This window comes from Gobius niger (genome assembly GCF_951799975.1).
Source record: "Gobius niger genome assembly, chromosome: 4".
Taxonomy (NCBI): Eukaryota; Metazoa; Chordata; class Actinopteri; order Gobiiformes; family Gobiidae; genus Gobius; species Gobius niger.
In genome coordinates this window covers 3,258,719-3,280,354 of record NC_136855.1, presented here as the reverse complement: position 1 = coordinate 3,280,354, position 21,636 = coordinate 3,258,719, and the positions used below count along the sequence as shown (strand labels likewise).

Below are 21,636 nucleotides of genomic sequence, written 5' to 3'. Positions count from 1 at the left end.
TGAATGGAATCTACTGTAATGCTCCAATACCTGCCTGTATTCCATAACCGGCCGGGTCTCTAACAGCGGCTGGGCTCGCTGCTGCCGGAGGCAAATAAAAGCCAGTCTCTAATACAGGCCGGGGCTATTATTAAAAATCAACATTTTTAAATGTGTAATTGAATGCAAAAAAAACATTCTGCTTGGAGGGAGAAAGAATGTGAGAGCGCCACGTTTATTAGAGAAGATTAAAATGAAGGATGTTTTTCTAACAACTCCATAAAACGCCTCTTTACCTCTCACAGATTTGTATCTTGTTGCTGATGAAGCTGAAATGTAGTTTTAGAAGTTTATCTGCAGCTCAATTCCGTGATAAATTAAAGCCGCAAGCGGCATCGAGGCACCGTGCCTCCATTGCCACGCCTCTGTAACCCCACCTACATTTTATTACTCTGGTGATGTGCCATTCATCTTTGTGAGTAAACATCAAAACTACATTTTAGCCTCTCCATGTGAATAATAGCTCCTACCTGCAGGGGGCGCTAACGCGGCTAATTTTTTTAAAAATTCACAAGCAGCATTGGACAGCCCTGACGGGCAACGCTTCGCACACTGCGTTGCGATTACAACATTAAAACCACCAATAGAATCACAGTCGCAATATCTGTCAGAAAACTCGCAATTAGGTATTTGTCAAATTCATGCTGCCCGACTGGCTGGCCAGGCTAGTGAAAACCTAAAGAAACCTAAAAAAACTGTTGATCCTGGAGCGTCCTACAGGCCATGGTAAGTAAAGGCGCTCTGCTAACCACGCAAAATAGTGATCTAAATCCAAAAATCCAAAAATCCCAAACTAAGTAAACTCAATCTAACTAAATAAAGTAATAACTAAATCCAGTGGGTGTCGGTAATGCTCTGTCAAAGAAGCTGACCGCTGCTGACCTCCACAGAAGAATACAAACAAACCTGAATCCAGAATCCCAACACGCCGCACACATACTGTAAGTACTGCAGTAGTAGGATTACCTGAGAGGGCGTGTTCCGTCATGCTCAGACACAGAGACTCCAGGCGGTTGTTGATGTCGGGCTCCGTCGCCATCAGCTGTAAATCTGAAACACAAACGTCACTTTTAACCCACCACAAAGTAACATCTGCTTTCTGCTCTACTCGCCGCGAAACAACAGTGTTGGGGCCATCATACTGGATTTAACTACAGAGGACTGTGTACTTTTTGTATTTAAGATTTTGCTGTTTCACTTCTTTATTGGACCCCGCCAGGAAGTGACATAGATAGAGGCACTCAATTTTAAACTGTTGCCATGCCGACCATGTTAAGTCAGATTGTAACCTGCTGTAGAGCTAACAACAGGCTCTTTTTAAACATCTGATCACACAGAAATATTACATTTTTTAATTTGGCCAATTTGGCCCAAAACTTGAAAATCGCAAAAATTGAGTTTTGTTGTCAAAAAGTCATTGGTTGTCAGATTAAACTGGCTCTTCTGAATTCATGCTTAGGCACTAGATGGTGGTATTGCAGCCTCCTTCCATGACGGCACAAAACACTGCAATCTTCACCCATTGGCGGAACACAAATGCACCGGTAAAGACTTGTAACTCTGTATTTGTATTTTGGAGCAAAGTCAGATCCTTGACTGTTTAAAACGAAGCACCACAGAGCTGAACTTTTCAGTGAGTGCTCCAGTGTGTTTCTTTGATTTTAGTTAAGAGACTAGATGCAAGTTGGTGATTTTATACTCACTACTGCCACCTCAGGTCATACGTGTAACTGCAGCTTCTATATCAAGCTCACGCATGACGGCACTTCGGACCCGAATGAACACCTTTTTGAGTGACGGTGCAGGATTTCAGAGGCAGTTGTGGTGAACAGGTCTGAGCTCATTCTACACATTAGGACATGGCTGGAACATGTAGGGGGAGGAAAATAAAAAAATTTAAACTCTGTATAGTCCCTTTAAGATTCACAGATGCAAATGTCAATGTAGTTGTATGAAGTTAAGAAAACAACATAGATCATTCTAACCTGAAGGATTTGCTCCTGCTCCTGTGTTTTATGAATGAGCTCTTTGTGCCTGAACTGTTTCCCGTTTCTCTGGGGTTACTCTAGGTCACTCTTAAAGAGACAGTACACCTTTGAATTCTGCTGCTGTTACATGAGTGTGTGCTGTCTGTGCAGGAGCAGTGCTGGGAGGGCATCCGGAGTACCTGGGTGCTGCAGCAGGTGGTGGGGCACAGGGAGGGAGCGAGTCCTCTGCACCGACGAGTGAGTCCGAGAGGGGGCGCTGTTACTGCCGCCAGGGTTCGCGAACCACAGGCCCTGGAGAGAGAGAGAGAGTGAGTGAGAGAAAGCCAGGGGAGAGAGAGACAGAGAGAAAGATGGGAGAGAGAGTGAGAGAAAGCAAGAGGAGAGAGGGGAGAGAGACATGAGAGAGGAGAGAGAGGGGGGAGAGAGAGGGGAGAAAGAGACATGAGGAGAGAGAGACAGAGAGAGTGAGTGAGAGAGAGCCAGGAGAGAGAGAGACATGAGAGAAGAGAGAGAGTGAGAGAAAGCAAGAGGAGAGAGGGGAGAGAGACAGGAGAGAGGAGAGAGAGGGGGGAGAGAGGGGGGAGAAAGAGACATGAGGAGAGAGAGACAGAGAGAGTGAGTGAGAGAGAGCCAGGACAGAGAGAGACTTGAGAGAAGAGAGACAGAGAGAAAGATGGGAGAGAGAGTGAGAGAAAGCAAGAGGAGAGAGAGAGGGGAGAGACATGAGAGAGGAGAGACAGGGGGGAGAGGGGGGGAGAGAGATGGGAGAAAGAGACATGAGAGTGAGTGAGAGAGAGCCAGGAGAGAGAGAGACATGAGAGAAGAGAGAGAGTGAGAGAAAACAAGAGGAGAGAGGGGAGAGATACACGAGAGAGGAGAGAGAGACATGAGAGGAGAGAGAGACATGAGAGGAGAGAGACATGAGAGGGGGAGGAGAGAGAGACATGAGAGAGGAGAGAGAGACATGAGAGAGGAGAGAGAGACATGAGAGGAGAGAGAGACATGAGAGGAGAGAGAGACATGAGAGGAGAGAGAGACATGAGAGGAGAGAGACATGAGAGGGGGAGGAGAGAGAGACATGAGAGAGGAGAGAGAGACATGAGAGAGGAGAGAGAGACATGAGAGGAGAGAGAGACATGAGAGGAGAGAGAGAGAGAGAGCCAGAGGAGAGAGGAGAGAGAGACATGAGAGACATGAGAGGAGAGAGAGAGACATGAGATGAGAGGAGAGAGAGAGACATGGGAGGAGAGAGAGACATGAGAGGAGAGAGAGAGACATGAGGAGAGAGAGAGAGAGAGGAGAGAGAGAGACATGAGAGAGGGGAGAGAGGACAGAGAGAGAAACGAGAGAGAAAGAGTGGAGAGAGAGAGAGACAGAGAGGAGAGAGATTCAAGTGTGTCGCCACTCTCACCTGGCGGCCCGGGGTCTTAGGACCTGTGGGGGTGCTGCTCCGGCCCGCAGCCCCCAGCAGAGCTCCGCTGCTGGGCAGGAGTCCTAGCCGTGCCCCCGGGAGGCTGCGGGAGGGCATCTGGTACTGTCTGAGGCTCCTGCGCAACGACGGCCCCGCGCAGAGAGAGCCAGAGGGCAGGGAGTTGGACTGACCGAAGCCTCGCGCGCTGGGTAGAGAGGAGAAGGGGAGAGAGGAGAAGGGGAGAGGGGGAAGAGAGGGAGAGGGGGAGAGAGGAGAAGAGAGGGAGAGGGGGAGAGAGGAGAAGGGGAGAGAGGAGAAGGGGAGAGGGGGAAGAGAGGGGGAGAGAGGAGAAGGGGAGAGAGGAGAAGGGGAGAGAGGAGAAGGGGAGAGAGGGGGAGAGAGAGGAGAGGGGGAGAGAGGAGAAGGGGAGAGAGGAGAAGGGGAGAGGGGGAAGAGAGGGAGAGGGGGAGAGAGGAGAAGAGAGGGAGAGGGGGAGAGAGGAGAAGGGGAGAGAGGAGAAGGGGAGAGGGGGAAGAGAGGGGGAGAGAGGAGAAGGGGAGAGAGGAGAAGGGGAGAGAGGAGAAGGGGAGAGAGGAGAAGGGGAGAGAGGAGAGGGGGAGAGAGGAGAAGGGGAGAGAGGAGAAGGGGAGAGGGAGAAGAGAGGGAGAGTGGGAAAGAGGAGAGGGACAGTGGGGAGAGAGAAATATTTCATACAGAAAAATGTCATGTGAGTTGATGTTGAAGGCTGCAGAACCTTGTGCTGGTAGTAATAGTACTTTCAGTAGTAATAAGTGCAGGCGCAGTACCTCCTCTGGGTCCTGTACGCAGACATGTCCAGCAGAGTCTTTCGGGGAATGGAGCGGAACAGCTTTTGAACCTGCTGTTTCCATGAGACCAGCCGCTTCTTCTGCGTCTCCGTGAACGCCTCGAGAGACAGAGAGTCAAATACTACTGAGTATACAGTGTACTACTGCTGGGTTCATACTGCGACGTCAAAACTGAGATGTTAAGGACAAAACTAGACACAAATTTCTAACTGACATTGCCAGAAAAATCCATGTTTTCACCTGCAGCGTCTCTAAATGATTGACTAAGTGATTTTGGGGTTGGACCGTCTTCTTACGCTATTTTAGCTGCAATAAATTCTCCTGCAGATATTTGTGTGTGCAAATAAAAAAACATTCATATATATAAATACATCAAATATACAGTACCTCCTGTGTTATATATACACTAATCACAAATGGGAAGTATATAAACAGGAATGGCGAGTAGCTCATGCAGGGATGGCTGGTATCAATGGGCTCAGTGGGCTAAGGCCCTCCTGTCATTTTTTTTTTTTAAAAGAAGCCGGACAAATTTGTTTACACGTACAAACACACACAAACGTTAAAGTGACCGATAAGCGGCAGTAGCACATGATCCCAGCACATATATAAACATATATTAGCGTGTTTCCACTGACAGGCCCTCCCAGCCCAGCGCCTGGTCTCCCAGCTTCCCCAATGCCGAGGCCAAAGCCAATCCAGGCTGGCCAGGCAAAAGTTTTGGGACCGACCTCGGGCTGTGGCCAAAGCGCTTAATGGATACTAAGGTGAGGTGAACAGACTGAGCTCTGACTGGCCGGAGGAGAGAGGACACTCTCACTATTAACATGCAGATCATACGGATTTTATATTTCGCAACATCATACGCTGCTAAAAAATAGCATTTAGCCACTGTTAGCACAACTGTAGCTGGTGTTAGCATAACATTAGCATGTAGCCTAGTTTCATAGTTGTCAATGATAATAATGCATTAGTTTTACATAGCGCTTTTCTGGACACTCAAAGATGTGGTAAGCTATTATTGTAACCACAGCTGCCCTGGGGTAGACTGACGGAAGCGAGGCAACCAGTCTGCGCCATCGGCCCCTCCGACCGCCACCACTCTCTCACTCACGCACTACATTCGCTAGACCTCGTTTTCTACTATTGAACTGTTTTGCACAGTGATCTTATAGAATGACGATTGTAACAAGTGAATTTCTCCGTTGTGAGATCAATAAAGGATTATCTTATCTCTTATCTTATCTTAGGCTTCCTGGTCTCTCATCCAAGTCCTGCCAGGCCCTTCCCTGCTTAGCTTCCGAGGTCTGACGGGATTGGGTATAGCAAAGGCGGTATGGCCACTTTTAGCCGATTCTTTCCTCTAGTATGTACCATGGCACCTTCCTTAAAGGAATACGCCACCGTTTTTACATACTAAGATATGTTCTTAGCTCACTTTAGTCGAGTTAATATATCCCCGTCTGGTCTTTGTCCGTGCGCTCTGTCACGCAAACGGAGCACATACGCAGCCTCTCCCACATGTCACATAGCTCCAAAAAAGCTCACGATAGAAGCTACCAAGCTCTTCCACGTGTTCCCTATTTAAATAAAGTTACGTGAAGTGTTTTCATGCGAAGTATATTTACCCAGAAATGTAGCATGTCGATTTTATAAGCAAATAAAAAGGGGGACTATATTGTGAGGCGTAATGATACGAGGAGCACAGCGTCCGCGTAGTAACTCCTAAAGACTTCCCCCGCTCACTTCCGTCAATAACCTTTAGGAGTTACTGCGCGGACGTTTTACTCCTCGTATCATTACGCCTCACAATATAGTCCCCCTTTTTATTTGCTTATAAAATCGACATGCTACATTTCTGGGTAAATATACTTCGCATGAAAACACTTCACGTAACTTTATTTAAATAGGGAACACGTGGAAGAGCTTGGTAGCTTCTATCGTGAGCTTTTTTGGAGCTATGTGACAAGTGGGAGAGGCTGCGTATGTGCTCCGTTTGCCTGACAGAGCGCACGGACAAAGACCAGACGGGGATATATTAACTCGGCTAAAGTGAGGTAAGAACATATCTTAGTATGTAAAAACGGTGCCCTATTCCTTTAACTCCACCAAAAGGCAGTATTTGTCCACATTGTTCTCATTGCGGATCACAAAACTTTGATCTGTTTTTTTCTTTCAGTAACGTATATCCCAGCGTGCGCATCTGTGGGAGCGCCTCCCACAACCACTACGGTCCTTTATTAGGAGGAACCTCTCGCCTTTACTGGGTAGAATAGATATGTGACAAGGTGAGTACTTCGACTGAGCCGTACAGGATACAAGCGTGTTTTGTAGAACCACGTCTATTCATGGCAGAAAGAGGCGAACGTGGGCATGGTGGAATAAGGTGAATAGGGGCCGACCTCATCATGCAGAGCACAATGAGGTCTGCGCAGAGGCTCCTCATTGGTCACGTTCACTTGCACGCGGCTTCTGAAAACACTGGAGAAACTAGCAAAGACCGGTGGAGTACACGGATATTCTTTGTTTCATTTTGGTGACTCTTTGTAACCGACTTTCCACTGGCGACAGAAGACGACGTGTGGAAGTTGCCGTGGAGTTTGTGGAGTTAAAGAGGCTAAACTGACGAAGAATAGGGGGACCAGATTTTCCAATCTTTCCCCACGCTGAATGGTAAACGTCTCATGACACGTACCAATCCACATTCAGATGCAAGAATTGGGATTTTTAATTAATTGATATTAACATAGGCCCAAATCATAAATGTTTTGTGAAATGTCTTATTTTGAGGAGTATATTGGTGATAAACCCGGACAACTAGGAGTCAAACTGGGACAAATCAATGGTTTTGGAGAACTCTACTGTGCCCTGGGATAAAGGACTCAAAGCTGGGACTGTCCCCGGTAAACTGGGACATCTGGTCCCCCCTACGTAGGGAGAGACTTGATGCTTCTGCCGTGAGTCCATTGGTTTCTGGTTCACTCTGCGTTTCACATCATCTGTCTGTGTGCAGGACATAAACTCTGTTATGCTCTCATATCATTGTGCTTAGGGTTTATTTTATATTACGTCATGTAGCAGTTGGATCGCAGTTGTGTTTGAGTCGCATGTCTGATGCTCGGAGTCGGAATGAGAGTTGCTTGTGACATTGGTTCTGTGGGTATTTGCTGATATGTGGCCAAATACTTACTTTAAGCATATCTGATAGTAAAACCTGTTATACCTAACACGGAGTGCAATAGCCCCACCTAGAGTTGTACATGTGTTTTATGTGAACAGTTATAGGGAGTACCTCGTGGAGCAGACACTTGTCGAGCAGCTGCAGGTACAGGCTCAGGTTCTCCTCATCAGAGCGGGACACCAGCAGCTGGGTACACACTGAAACACACAAACAGCAGTCGCTAGAGCTACTTTTGCCTGCGGGTATGAAATAATAAAATGCATGCCTTTCAGCCCTAAAGAGATTTTTTTTGGGTTCAGGGTAATAATGCAGGCAAAAAGTCAAATTAGCCGAGTTCCACCACAGCTCACAGAGGCATCTTGGATATTTGCTTTTGGGACTGTTCCCTTTATGTTTTACCAAGGGAATATGATTTTAATTTGTCATGAACATGCAGAGATCAGTGAAAACGGCAAGGATTGGATCATGTTCTGCACTTTTTGAAAGCACACCCAGGACATCTTCTGGCTAACCATATACTAACCCACTAACAAGCTAACTCAAATGAATGAGAAATCATGAAAAAAACATAACCAACGTTGAAAATGTTGATCACACAAGTAGTCCGTGTCTGTGAGTCTGACCTTTGCCCATGACGCGGGTGAACTGTGCGGGCAGGTCTCCCTCAGCAATGCCCCCGGACTCCGCCTCTCCTCCGCCGCCGGCCCCGCTCTCTCTCAGGTGAGACAGGTGCGCTCCTGGGGCGGGGCTGGACTCGGCGGGTGCCGGGCCCGTCTCCGTGGCGCCGGTGAAAGGCCTGATGGGAGTGAGGATCATCTGGTGCAGCTCCTGTAGGGGGCAACGCAGGCTCACACCCTCCAGCACCTCCTGCACGGAGAGGAGCACCGTCTTAGTCATTGGTTTGTGAATGAAGTCTAAAAGTAATTATTAAGACTAAAACTGACGAAAGTATGCAGATATTTTGGTCGACTCCTGAAAACTAAATCAGAAGTCAAAGAAGGGACTAAAAGCAGTACCTTCTCGAGGCTGCGCAGCTGGTTCTGTCGCTCCCTCAGTTTCTGGACGCTGATGACGATCTTGTGTCGCGCTCCTTTGGTCACTTTCTGTAAAAACGCCAAAAGGACATTACTCACCCTCTTCCTCCTCTGCTCCTGTGACATGTCCAGCGTGCGGTCCCTCGTCCAGAGCAGGGGCAGAGCGCGGCTCGTGCACCTGGAGGAAGTGCTTCCTCTTGTGGGTTAAATTTAGCTTCAACGCCTCAAGTCAAAACACAGCCACTTCCAGTTCACCACACGGCTCCAGTAGCAGCTGTAGTTGTAGTTGTAGTACGGGGGTGGGTCACTACTCCCTTAAGAGCCACTTTTAAGCCCCTGTGCCGATCTTTTATCTTTGTGTTTATGAAAGGGGATATATTATGCAAAATTGACTTTTGTGAGCTTTAAAGCTGGTTTTCCTGTATCCTGTAATCCTTCCCTGCAGTGCACCGATCTAGACATATCCCCAATAAATAGCCTACATTTGACACTCCCCCTCTCCTCCCCCTAAAAACAGGAGTTTAATCACTTGTTACCGCTCGTCTCCCCGTTGTCCAGGCTATACGCTCGGAAATCTCACACCCTCCTCCCTATGATGTCTGCTTCCTTTCATATCGTGCTTTAAAATACGTCCGGGTGTTAGTCTTAGTGAGACAGTTAATGTTAAATAGCTGCCGCTACAGGCTATCGAAACTCTAAAGCAGGGATAGGCAAGTTTGCGTCGTGGAGGACCAATTTTCATCATTGCCAACACACCCAGGGGCCGAACCTCAACATTGTAGCCTAAAGTAAAGAACTATTTTCTGCAAATGCCAATGTTTAATCAGTGGTTCCGAAGAAGCAGGGCTTTGGGACCCACCATTACCCTCAAGCCAAGGACCCAAAGACCCAAGGACCCAAATAAAACTGTAATTTGTCATATATCGTAGAAAATATTGTATTTTCCACACAAGTTTTTGTTGAACAAGCAGTAGATGGCCTTTAAGACTGAAGTTATGATCAAAACAACCCAATAACCTTCATTTTAACAGACATAGTTAGTGTTTCCATACAGTTACAGATGGAAAATATGAAATAAAAGTTCCCTCACAACCCACTGATAATGGTTCCATGACCCACTTTTGGGTCCCGACCCACCAGTAGAGAATCACTATTTAACATTATATGACCAAGAGGGACGTTCTGACAGGACATTTATCAAATGCTGACACTATTTCTCGCATTTTTAGACTACTTTAACAGGTGGGGGCCAGAGGTTCTTTGCTGGAGGGCAGGATTTGGCCCCCGGGCCTGACGTTGCCTACCCCTGCTCTAAAGTTAACTAGACTTGTGTGGGTTTAACAATTTCTCAAATGGGACGGGGAGAGTGACTGCACAGTTGTTTCTCGGCCCAGTGCGAGTGACTGAGATGAATGAAAGCAGAATATGCGCTGCTAACTTTTTTTTTTGCCGCTGTTGTGCAAACTTTTAGCAGCTCAATTACATTTAAGGATTATTATGATGTCTCTACAAGAAAAACATTTCTTTGGATGTCAAGGACAGGTTTGAAGTGGTTGGGACTTTGTGGGGACCGTTCTTGGGAACAAACTGTTCTCTTTTGTGCTTTGCATTTTACCGATGAACGCTTTGTAAACAAGGACTTATTGGAGAGCGGAAAAATGACTTTCCATTACAAAACTCTTCTTGTGTTAACAGGTTAGTGCTCTATTCACCATCATATGTTTTCCTCATGTCACATTCATGGTAACTGGTTGTGTGATCATTTTGGTTGGTTTACTTTATGACACCTTTTTGCCTTGACGTTGTGTTTTGGTGAATGACGTTTGTTTAGGGGCAGATTCAATTCTGCGGCTTTAGTTTGGACCAGAAATTAATGACTCGTTTCTATGTTCAAGTTTTTAGGCCTGATGATCACAAAATGCCAGAATATGTCTTCTTTAAGCATATTTCCATGAGTGAGGAGCTGCTGTAGTATTAGTCTATGTCTGTGCAAATGACAAATGATTGGATGACTGGAGTGGTATAAGTATTGCTGCTGCTGCAGTACCTGGGCCTCCAGCTGCTCCTCCGTCAGGTTGAGCATCTCCTCGTAGCTCATGGTGGAGAACAGAACGGCATATTTGTGCAGACGGAGAGACTTCAGCCACAGAGGAACATCTGAAATGCACATTACACTGGTTTACAACTCGTTCATTTAGTGACACTGTGATGTGCTGAATCCAAAAATCACATTGTTTTTCTCAATCAGGCACATTTTTGTTTGTCTGTCCACAATTAGAGTGAGACTGGTGTTGGTTGGAACATCATTTGCATCTGTGCGCAACCGTAGTACACAAAGCAACTGCGCTGACAAACTTGAGCGTGTTTACGGGAAAAAAAAAGCTCTGAGGGTGCGCCCAGCCACCCTGCAAAGGAACCATTTGCGATCTGTGATCTTGTCCTTTTAGTCATGACCCATGTCTCATGACCATAGGAGAGGGTAGGAACAAAGATCAACCAGTAAATTGCCCCTGACTCGGCTCCCTCTTCATCACAACAGTCTGATCCAGAAACCGCATCACTGCAGACTTACCCCCTCATCCCGGTGCCCTCGTCTTGGGCCTTACTCCTCATCCTGGTGCCCTCCTCTTGGGCCTTACTCCTCATCCCGGTTCCCTCGTACTGGGCCTTACCCCTCATCCCGGTGCCCTCCACCTGGGTTTTACCCCTCATCCCGGTGCCCTCCACCTGGGTTTTACCCCTCATCCCGGTGCCCTCCACCTGGGTTTTACCCCTCATCCCGGTGCCCTCCACCCGGGTTTTACCCCTCATCCCGGTGCCCTCCACCTGGGTTTTACCCCTCATCCTGGTGCCCTTCAGTTGGGCCTTACCTGTCATCCCAGTGCCCTCGTACTGGCCTTACCCCTCATCCCGGTGCCATCCACCTGAGCCGTACCCCTGATCCTGGTGGCCTCCACCTGGGCCTTACCCCTCATCCCGGTGCCCTCGCAATGGGCCTTACCCCTCATCCACTTGCCTTTGTACTTGGCCTTTCCCCTCATCCCGCTGCCCTCGTGCTTGGCTTTAACCCTCATCCCGGTGCCCATGCTATGGGCCTTACCCCTCATCCTGGTGGCCTCGCTATGGACCTTACCCCTCATCCTGGTGCCCTCGCTATGGGCCTTACCCCTCATCCTGGAGCCCTCGCTATGGGCCTTACCCCTCATCCTGGAGCCCTCGCTATGGGCCTTACCCCTCATCCTGGTGCCCTCGCTATCGGCCTTACCCCTCATCCTGGTGGCCTCCTACTTAGCCTTACCCCTCATCCTGGTGCCCTCGCTATGGGCCTTACCCCTCATCCTGGTGCCCTCATACTTGGCCTTAACCGTCATCCCAGTGCCCACGCTATGGGCCATACCCCTCATCCTGGTGGCCTCCTACTTAGCCTTACCCCTCATCCTGGTGCCCTCGCTATGGGCCTTACCCCTCATCTCGCTGCCCTCGTGCTTGGCCTTAACCCTCATCCCGGTGCCCACGCTATGGGCCATACCTCTCATCCTGGTGGCCTCCTACTTAGCCTTACCCCTCATCTCGCTGCCCTCGTGCTTGGCCTTAACCCTCATCCCGGTGCCCACGCTATGGGCCATACCCCTCATCCTGGTGGCCTCCTACTGGGCCTTACCCCTCATCCCGGTGCCCTCCTCTTGGAAGTTACCCCGGTTCAGGCACATTCCGCAGTCATCTAGAGGCTCGCTACCTCCGCTGCCAGACGAGGCCACGCTGCTCTGGGGGGACAGCGGTACGTGCTCGGGGGATCTGTGGAGGTCCTCCTGGGACAGCCACACCTGCCCCATGCCCTGCCCTCCCATCGAGTGGCCCAGCGGCTGAGAGATGGGGGGAGTCAGGGAGACGGAGCGCTTCAGCGGCGAGTGCTGCGATGCCGAGGCTGCAGAGATAAAATAAAGACAGCATCAGGGTTCCCACTCTTCACTTGGAGTTATTTTTCATGTCATCTCCCGGATTTTCCAGGACATTTTAAGTCAAAAGACGTAATCACACGGTCAAACAATGTATGACAATATTCCACAGAGAGCTGACTTTATTACAGACTACACTCCCTAAATCTGAGTCCGTGCTGGATTTAACCAGTGCTAAATGTTGTCTTCATGAGGCGCTGAGTCTGCAGTATTTACAAGACGACAGGCTAATGTTGCTAAGTAGCTGCTAACGAGTGTGGCGATTCTTAAGCCACTTTATGCTCAGGGACTTATTGCTTCAGCTAATCCGGCGACTAAAAAGTGCTCATGAAATGCTAAATAAAGAGATACAGTATGTCTATATTAAAGGGTGTAAAGTTAGAAGCGACCAAGTTCTTTCACGGTTCCCCTATTTAAATGCGGTTATGCGAATAGTTACACGATCCAAGTATAGTTATGGATAAAAAGGGGAACTATATTGTAAGGTGTAATAACACCTTAGGGGCACTTCGACGTCTGCACAGTAATATCTTCAGAATTCTTTAGGAGTGAAGATATTACTGCATGGAAGAGCTTGGTCGCTTCTAACTTCACCCCTATTTGACCCCATACAGGAGAGGAGGAGAGGCTAAATGCTTACAACATCTTTGGTCTTTTAGCGTGACTGAGGGCACACACAAAGACCAGACAGGTACGCATCAACTTGTCTAAGCTCAGGTAAGAACATATCTCAGTATGGAAAAACTGTGGCCTGCTCTATTTTTGGCTGCAGCTAAAATAATCAAAATGCTGTTGGCAAGTAAACATGCAAACATGGACTTTTGTTTATGGACAGTCATGGTGTGGACTTTACTATCTCTATTTGACATTTTTATAATTAACATTTCTACTTTAACAAAGTGAGACCCAATAAAGAATTGGCCATCCTGCTGTTGCTCTGCCTGATCCCATCAGATCTGAAGCTAAGCAGGAAGGTCCTGGTCGGTACTTGGATGGGAGAAGCCTGATGAATGTAGTGAGTGAGTGAGTAGTTGGTGGTGGTCCGTGGGGCCGATGGAACAGACTGGTTGCCCTTTCATCACTCTAGGGTCAAGGTCAAGGGCAAAGTTTATTTATAAAGCACATTTAAAATACAGTTAACACTGCCCAAAGCGCTGGACATGCTGTGCTGGACATGCTCGTGTTGAAAGCCAACGCACAGAGGCGTGTTTTTAAGAGTGACTGAAAACTCTCAATGGATGAGGCTGATCGAACGCAGGGAACTCCAGCTCAGGGCAGCTGTGGCTACAACAGTAGCTTACCACCACTGAGTATGGACTGAATGAATAATGCACAGAATTGTAAAGCGACTTTGAGCATCTGGAAAAGCACAATATAAGACTAATGCATTATCATTATTATTAAATCACAAAATTAATTATTAATTGATAGTTTAATTAATCCTTGGGAAACAATGATAATGAAATTGTATGCAATACATTTAAAAATTCTGATATAACTTCAACTTTAGTGTAACCAACTTTACTCAAGGAAATGTAAATGAGTAAAATATAATTATTAACTAATGAGCTGTGAAAAAGTGTGTCTATAAACAGTGTACAAGTATGTTTGAGGGAAATATTGGTATTCAGTATCGGCAAGTACTTAAATCCAAGTACTCGTACTCGTATCGGTTTTAGAAAAAGTGGTGCCAGTGCATCCTTACAAAATACTTTTTCCAGGACATTTGACTTTTCTTTCCTCATTTTCCATAAAAACAAAATCTCCGAAGCGCATTATAAATGTGCAACTTGGCCGGTTTATCCGCCGCAGCACCGCCTTCGGAGCGAGGCCCTGAAGTGTCTTGCTCAAAGACACAACAGCAGTGAAGCTTTGTGAGGAGTCGCCCTGTCTGTCTCAGCTCTAACTATAGTCCGCCTCAGCGCAGTTAAAATAGGGGCGTCTAACGTTACCTCCGGAAATATTCCCTCTTTTCCACAAATACAGCCCCCACTGGCACCGCCTTACAAGGACACCAGGGGGCAGGCATGTTTACACACTGCAGTCACCACAAAAACTTCTTTCATTCTGCTTCTGTAACTGTGTATTTTGAACAGTTTTTTTTTTAAATAGAAAATGCAGTGTTCATTTTTATAAGCCTGTGTTAGAAACGCCAGCCTGCCCCGGAGGCAGACTGACGGAAGTGAGGCTGCCAATCTGTGCCATTGGCCCCTCTCACCGCCAGGCATTAACAAGCATTAAAAGCCATTAAATCTATTAAGGCACCTTCTTGCTATGAAGCATGAGTGCTAACCTAAGTTTGTCATATTTTCGTGAAAACTCTATGAAAAAGATTAAGACCTGCAGACATTTTGATCGACTCCTGAAAAGTCATTGCGTCCCTACATCACATTAACCTACATGTTTCTGTACAATCAGGGACATGGGGAAATTGTTGAAATGACAAAATCGTGACTCAAACTGAATTCCATTTCCGCCATGGGGCCTGGAGCTGGATGGTGATCTGTGTTACAGTGCTATACTAATAAAGATTGGAACTTGCACTGATACTGCGGTCCTCCCGCCCGGCGCTGGGGCGGACGGCAGCTTCCGGCGGACCTTGCTCTGATGCAGAGACTCGGAGGTATTTTTAACGCTCAGCTGTTTGTCTGCTCTGGAAATACCTCGTCCTCCGACTGACTGGGACCTGGGCTGGTCCTGTTTTTATTCATCTGTCCCACTGACTTTCGGAGGCTCTTTCTCATTGGGATCCCGGCCTTGTAGAGGGCCCTGGTGCAGGGTTTAAAGCAGGGGTTCCCAAACTGGTGTACGCAAAAACATCTGTATCTATCAATCTGTTTAAAGGGGATATTTCAGGATTTCTGACATAGGGCCTCATTTCCTAGTTATCCAGAGTGTTGCTCATTTCTGGAGATGTCTTTTTTTGTAATTCATGCAGTTAAAAACAGTGTGACCCGCTCCACAGAGCACCTGAGGCAAATCACTTACAGTATAACACCAGACTAACCATATAAATGTCTGTGTCCATAATATAATTTTTGAAATATAACTGACCTTGCATCACATGAATGATCGCATTTTGAGGGACTATTTTCCAGCAGATCACTCCGCCGCTGCGTAGCTTATACAACCACAAAGCTGATGCTGCTCAGATATAAGGTATTTTAAATGCAAAATGGTTAAATTTATTCTATCAACACAGACATTCTGGGGTTTTGAGTAGGGTTGAAACAACAAACGATTAATCGACAACTAATCGATAGTTGAAAAAATCGTAAACACAGACTCAAATAGAGCAAAAATGACATTTTTAAAGTTAGGGTCTGCCGTGTTTTGTACATTGAAAATTTCATAAATTTCATAAATTACAATTAATCGATTAATCGTGAAAATAATTGGTAGATTGATCGATTACCAAATAATCGTTAGTGGCAGCCCCAGTTTTGGTAACTGTTTCTGCGTGTAATCGTCGTCACATTTGCACTCTTACAGTCCATGGCAGTGTTGCACATTTTGAAGTAAACGATGCGTTTCTGGTGTGGTCCAAACACAACCACAGCTTTTGCAGTTTGACCTGTAGACTGATTCTAAGGAACTGACAATATTCTCCACATTTTTGGTGCACTTCAACAGATATTCAAACACATTTCGCAAAGTCACACGAGGGGCCAGATTCTGTCTACCACTGGCCTACGGGGACAAATATACTTGAACCTTAACCAGTGTTCCAAAGATCCCACAAGGGCCTCCCTATGTTAAAAATGTACTTTGTTCAAAAGATTTTGAAATGTTTTGCAATTCCATATAAAACATCTAATAGACATGACTGTTGGCGAAACTAAAATGATGTATTTTCCTCCCCCTACATCAGGGGTAGGCAACGTCAGGCCCGGGGGCCAAAACCGGCCCTCCATCATCAAACTCTGGCCCTAGAGATGATTTTGAGAAATATTATGATCCAAATCAGAGCTCAAATGCCTGTTAAAGTACTCTAGAAATGTGAAAAATACTGTCAAATCATTCAAATGTCTTTTGCCCTTTTAGGCCATAATCCTAAAGAATACTCTAAAAATACTAAGAAATGATAAATCTACTTAAAAGATTAAAAGATTAAATCTAAAGACTGAGTAGATTTGTTCTGGTCATAAAGCAGATAAAACCTATTCTTGCCAATGGAACAAGGACAAGTTTTTTCTTAATTCAGATTATTTTTGTATAATTTTAAGTGGAAAAATAAATATTTTTTTACAGTAAAAGTTAATTTGTTTGATTTCCAGTGGGATTTCTATTTGTTCCATTGGCATTGGTGTTTTTATCTGATAATGGATGACTTCAAACCGACTCAAATTTAACATAAGAAAAACTTTATTCAAGCGAATTTAAGTAATTTATCTAATTTACGATGGACATTGTACAACACTGGCATATGTAGAAAGTGATGCTTTACTTCAATTGCTTCAATTGGAGGGTCCGGCCCTTGGTCTTTTGACAATGAAGAAAACCGGCCCTCCACCGAGCAAACTTGCCTCCCCCTGCCCGACATGTTCCAGCAATGTCTTAATGTGTAGAATGAGCCCAGATCTATTCACCACAACTGCTGCTAAAATCCTGCACTATCACTCAAAACTGTATTACTTTGGGTCCGAATTGTCGTCATGCACGAGCTTAAAGAGGGGGTATTATGCTTTTTTCAGCCACATAGCACCAGTCTATAGCACACTACAATGATGACGAAACCTTCTGTTAGTCTTTCAATGCAGTAAATTAGAATAACTGCCTTGTATAAAATTGCTCTTTCAAAATGGCCGAAATGGTTCGAAATAGGCCCCTGTCTCTTTAAGACGCTCCCTGACCCTTTCCGACACGCCCCCTCCACACGCTGTCTGTGGCATCACAACACCTCCACACTTGTCTCAACAGTATTGAAACTACGATGCATACGGTGCATTTTAATTTTTATTGTTGGAAAGGAGCTACTGTTTATCACTTTGTGAACAATGGCCACACAGGATATTATTTGGAGACGAACCTTCCACACCGGACGCTTGGAAGGGGCTCTTGCCTGAAAAATAACTGCTGTTTGGAGGCTCTCTCTTTGCATCTGCCATGCCCTATGGATCTCTAACTATACCCCCATGGACGACACCAGGATCTGCAGGAGCCCATACGATTCAAAGACGGACATTATCTGTGCAGGTGGACAATGGTTTTTTCGAGGTTACCCGTTAGCTTGTTATAATCGACTACAGCTCATTGTTGATGAAAAGTCTGCAATAAACCACAAATGTGTAAAGCCAGGCTCATTGTGTGATCATCGTAAAGGCTGCTTCAAGTAGTTGCTGCTTTATTGACGTTATTTGTGCATAATATGCTGCTTGTTTTCAATGAATGTTGTGAAGGTGAAGGTTGTTAGCTTGTCGCGGCTAATAGTGCCTTAGCTCCGGGAGAAACCACTCGGCTACGACTCACTGTAGATGAAATGTGAGCAATAAACTACACAATCAACAAGCCCGGCTCCGTGTGTGATCATCATAAAGGCTGCTTCAAGCAGTTGCCTGTTGTAGTGACGTTTTCAATGCATAATATGCTGCTTGTATTCAGTGAATTTTCCCGTTAGCTTGTCGCGGCTAGCTTGTTAGCTCCGGGAGAAAGCCACTCGGCTATGACCCACTGTAGATGAAATGTGAGCAATAAACTTCCAAATCAACAAGCCAGGCTCCGTGTGTGATCATTGTTAAACGGTTCTTTATGTGTGTGGTGGTTTTATTGACTTTATTTGTGCATAGTTCTCGTTTTCACGTGATGACTCGAGGTTTAGCTTAGCATTAGCTTTCTCCGGCGGCTCTGTGCATCATCAAGGCCCAGCGCAGAACCAGACACTGAAATAAGTGTTCTTGTCACCGGTTTTAATCCTGGGTGTTTCGGTAACAGAAACACTGATGTGTGTCTTTGTAAAAGTCTGCTGTGGCTCCGGTTCACAACACATGAAGCTAATCCTCCATGATGACTCTGTTTACATCTTAGGGCTAGACACTGCGGGGAGGGGGTTCTGCTGAGGGGCAGTGGTTGGTTACTCGGCTGGTGACGAAAGGTCGGAGGCGTATCCTGGAGGTTGAGGCGTTTCCTGAAGGAATCAGGCGTTTTATCCCTAAAATGGCCGCCATCAGAGTTTTTACAGATTACTCGAAAATACGTGAATGTGCTAAGGCAACACTTCAGGCATGGTTTTAATGAGGGAATGACTTAATAACATGATGTAAAGCTTGAAAAAGTCAATTTTACATAATATCCCCCCTTTAATATAGAAGCTGCAGTTACACGTATGACCTGAGGTGGCAGTACTGAGTATAAAACTTGCATCTAGCCGCTTTAAAGTGGTAAAGTTTAACAAACGTGATTTTTTTCTTCTTCTTCTTTTGGAGACAAGCTTTTGGAAACTTTGGAAACTACTAACCAAAACCTTTAGCTTTACTGTGTGGCGAGAGCGCTGACCTCCGTGTGGGCTTCACTGACCTGACCCGGTGCCCACGGCGTTGATGGCGGCTGGAACAGATGAGGAGGGAAACAGGTGCCCGTTCTCTGAGCTCCACGGCGCCCCCTGCTGCTGCCAGCCGTTCAGCCGGTCCTCGGAGCCGTACCGGGGGTAAGGCTGGCTCTTCTGCCCCGCTCCAGAGCTCTGGTTGTGGGGGTAAGGATGGCTCTTCTGGCCCCCTCCTGAGCCCTGGTTATGGGGGTAAGGCTGGCTCTTCTGCCCCCCTCCTGAGCCTTGGTGCTGGGGCGCCCTTTCCAGGCTGTCCCCCCGCCCCGCCCGCTCCTCCAGGTGGGTGAGCCACAGTGCCAGGGCGGAGCGGTCTTCGATGGAGGTGGCCGGGTGGATGAGGGCGTAGGAGAGCAGCTGGCGGGACTCCTCCACATGGCGCCCGTGCTCGATGCTGTGGGACAGGATCAGGGGGAGGATCCGCATGTACGCGCCCTTCGCCTCCGCGTTCCCCGGCTTCAGCAGTGGCAGGTGGGACAGCAGCAGAGAGATCACCGTCTCCTGGGGCTCGCTGTGCCACTGCTCGATCACCGCTGCAGAGACAGAGGGAAACGTTAGAGCAGAGATCATCTGCGATATCTGCATCAGCGCTCATCCAAACATACTGCTGCTTAAAGGAGCTATACATATAGCATTTTACTTCTAGAAATGGAATGAAATGTATTTGGTCCTCCTTTAGTGTCTTGTAAACATTTGTGGGGAAAAGAGTGTACATCTAATTAGAAAACATCAATTTGACTTTTTTCTAGCTTTTTTGTGGAAGTGACCCTGAACAGTGACCCTGTAAGTTGCGAAATGTGCCTATAAACTTGTCCCTGTGAAGAATTTGCATGCTACAAATATATAAGGAAAGTTGCCAATGAGTTTGGACCACGACTAACATTTTAATTTAGTGGCTTCCTGTTTGTAATATTTAAAAAAATCAGTTATAGGGCCTTTAAGGCGAGACGCTGCAGGTGAATAAGTTACATATTAGCTGCAAAGATTTGCTCAAAGGAATTTTCTATCTTGTTTTGCTTTTAAATAGATTATGGGCCAGATCTTGTGGCGGCGCACGGGGCGGCGCAGGCTCTTGGCGAATTATTTTCCGAGTGGCTGCGGTATATATGCCATTCGCCTCCGCCACCTGCGAGGGGGCGTCACAAGAGGAGGTGACTGCACTGATGGAAACACGGCTGACATTCACTTCCTGGTTTACATTGCGCTGTCTTGCGTTCTTTCTTAAGCCTTAGGCTCTCACAGGTCAAACTAAAAACTTTATTTACCCCATCGTGAGCTAAACGATGTTGACGTCTCGAGAGAAAAAGAGCTACAGCGTCCGCTGTGGCGCGGATCGGCCGCGCTCGGCGTGAACGCGAAGCAAAACAAAAGCACATGTTCGCCCCCCACTCCCACACAACCACTCTCCTGGACGCGGAGTCGATCTGGTTGGAGGAAAATGCGTGCGTCTCCACCCACGTAAATGCGCTAAGTCTGGAGTGGCAAGATCACAAAGTGCGCTCCGACTGAGCGCAAAATGTCCCGCTATCGTCTGCGTTTTGATGCACAAGATCGGGCCCTATAAGTTAAAAAAAATCTTAGATTCTGACCTGTAAGGAAACGGTGAGTACGCCGTTGGGAATTTCTCACATTTCTGCCTATATTGGTCATGAAATGTGGTCTGATCTTTATTAAAATCATAAGAATGAATAAACAGCGTCTGCTTAAACTAATACCACTGAAACATTTACACTATTATTAATATCATATTTCTATTGGCCATAACATGTAAACATTCACTGGAGAGTGTGGAATAAGTAAGTACACCCCCTGAATCTCACTGAATGTCAGTGTGTACTCACTTTTTCCTCCCACTGTGCAGTGTGGAGTCTGAAGGAGCGACTAAAGTGAGTGGAATGAAAACCTCATTTGGAGAAAACGCCCCTAAAGTTTAGTAACTTTGTCTGCACATGTCCACTGTGTATATTTCTCCTGTCTTCAGCCACCGCTGTCTCCCACAAAGGAAATGACCATATTTGGATTACAGCGTCATCTCGATCACAGCCTTTCGTGATACGCAAACCATACCACATGATCCCAAACATGAATGAATGAAAGCGTGGGAAAGACCAGGGAGCCCTGCCATGTTGAAGTCATTTCAAAATCTCCGGCTCAAAGCGAAAAAACTTCCGAAAGTTAGCATCCTAAAGGGAGAGTTTTTTTACTCTGACGTTAAAACTAGCTAAAATCTTAACATTGACCACTACTTGAAAATCAATGTTTTCACCTGCAGCATCTTGCCTTAAAGCAGGGGCGTCAAACTCATTGTGGGTCATGGACGGAAATTCAGCTGTCACTGCAGTTTGTGGGCCACATATGATGTAAACAGGAAAATACTGTTGAGAAAACATTCGCTAACAAATATATAATAATAATAATAATAATAACACTAATAATAATAATAATGATGAGCTGTTGTTTATATCCAGATCTCTTATTATGTCAGTGCCCTCTGCTGGAATTCTTTCCTTTTTTGAAATGTAAGCTGCGTGAGCAAACATGAAGCTACTTGTGAAACAGTCGTACTGTATTGCCGTCTCAGGACAGTGGCAGGACACAACAGCGTTGCTTGTACGCAAGATTCAAACTTCGTCTTGAGCAAATCTGTAGTTGCGTCAGGGCC

At 46.4% G+C, this 21,636-nt stretch overlaps 1 protein-coding gene across 2 annotated transcripts in view; it reads right to left on the bottom strand.

Moving 5' to 3' along the window:
- samd4a (sterile alpha motif domain containing 4A) overlaps positions 1 to 21,636 on the bottom strand; it is a 32,011-nt gene that overhangs the window by 1,683 nt on the left and 8,692 nt on the right. Inside the window, exons 2-11 of one of the 2 annotated variants that reach the window (XM_079555109.1) lie at positions 18,950 to 19,507; positions 12,142 to 12,405; positions 10,528 to 10,637; positions 8,463 to 8,549; positions 8,070 to 8,313; positions 7,558 to 7,643; positions 4,245 to 4,363; positions 3,439 to 3,643; positions 2,207 to 2,318; positions 1,006 to 1,089 (exon numbers count right to left, since the gene is read on the bottom strand). In XM_079555109.1, the coding sequence (XP_079411235.1) occupies positions 1,006 to 1,089; positions 2,207 to 2,318; positions 3,439 to 3,643; positions 4,245 to 4,363; positions 7,558 to 7,643; positions 8,070 to 8,313; positions 8,463 to 8,549; positions 10,528 to 10,637; positions 12,142 to 12,405; positions 18,950 to 19,507 (1,869 nt within the window). The remainder of the gene's footprint in view (positions 1 to 1,005; positions 1,090 to 2,206; positions 2,319 to 3,438; positions 3,644 to 4,244; positions 4,364 to 7,557; positions 7,644 to 8,069; positions 8,314 to 8,462; positions 8,550 to 10,527; positions 10,638 to 12,141; positions 12,406 to 18,949; positions 19,508 to 21,636) is intronic. The other variant, XM_079555110.1, reaches the window with a different exon arrangement.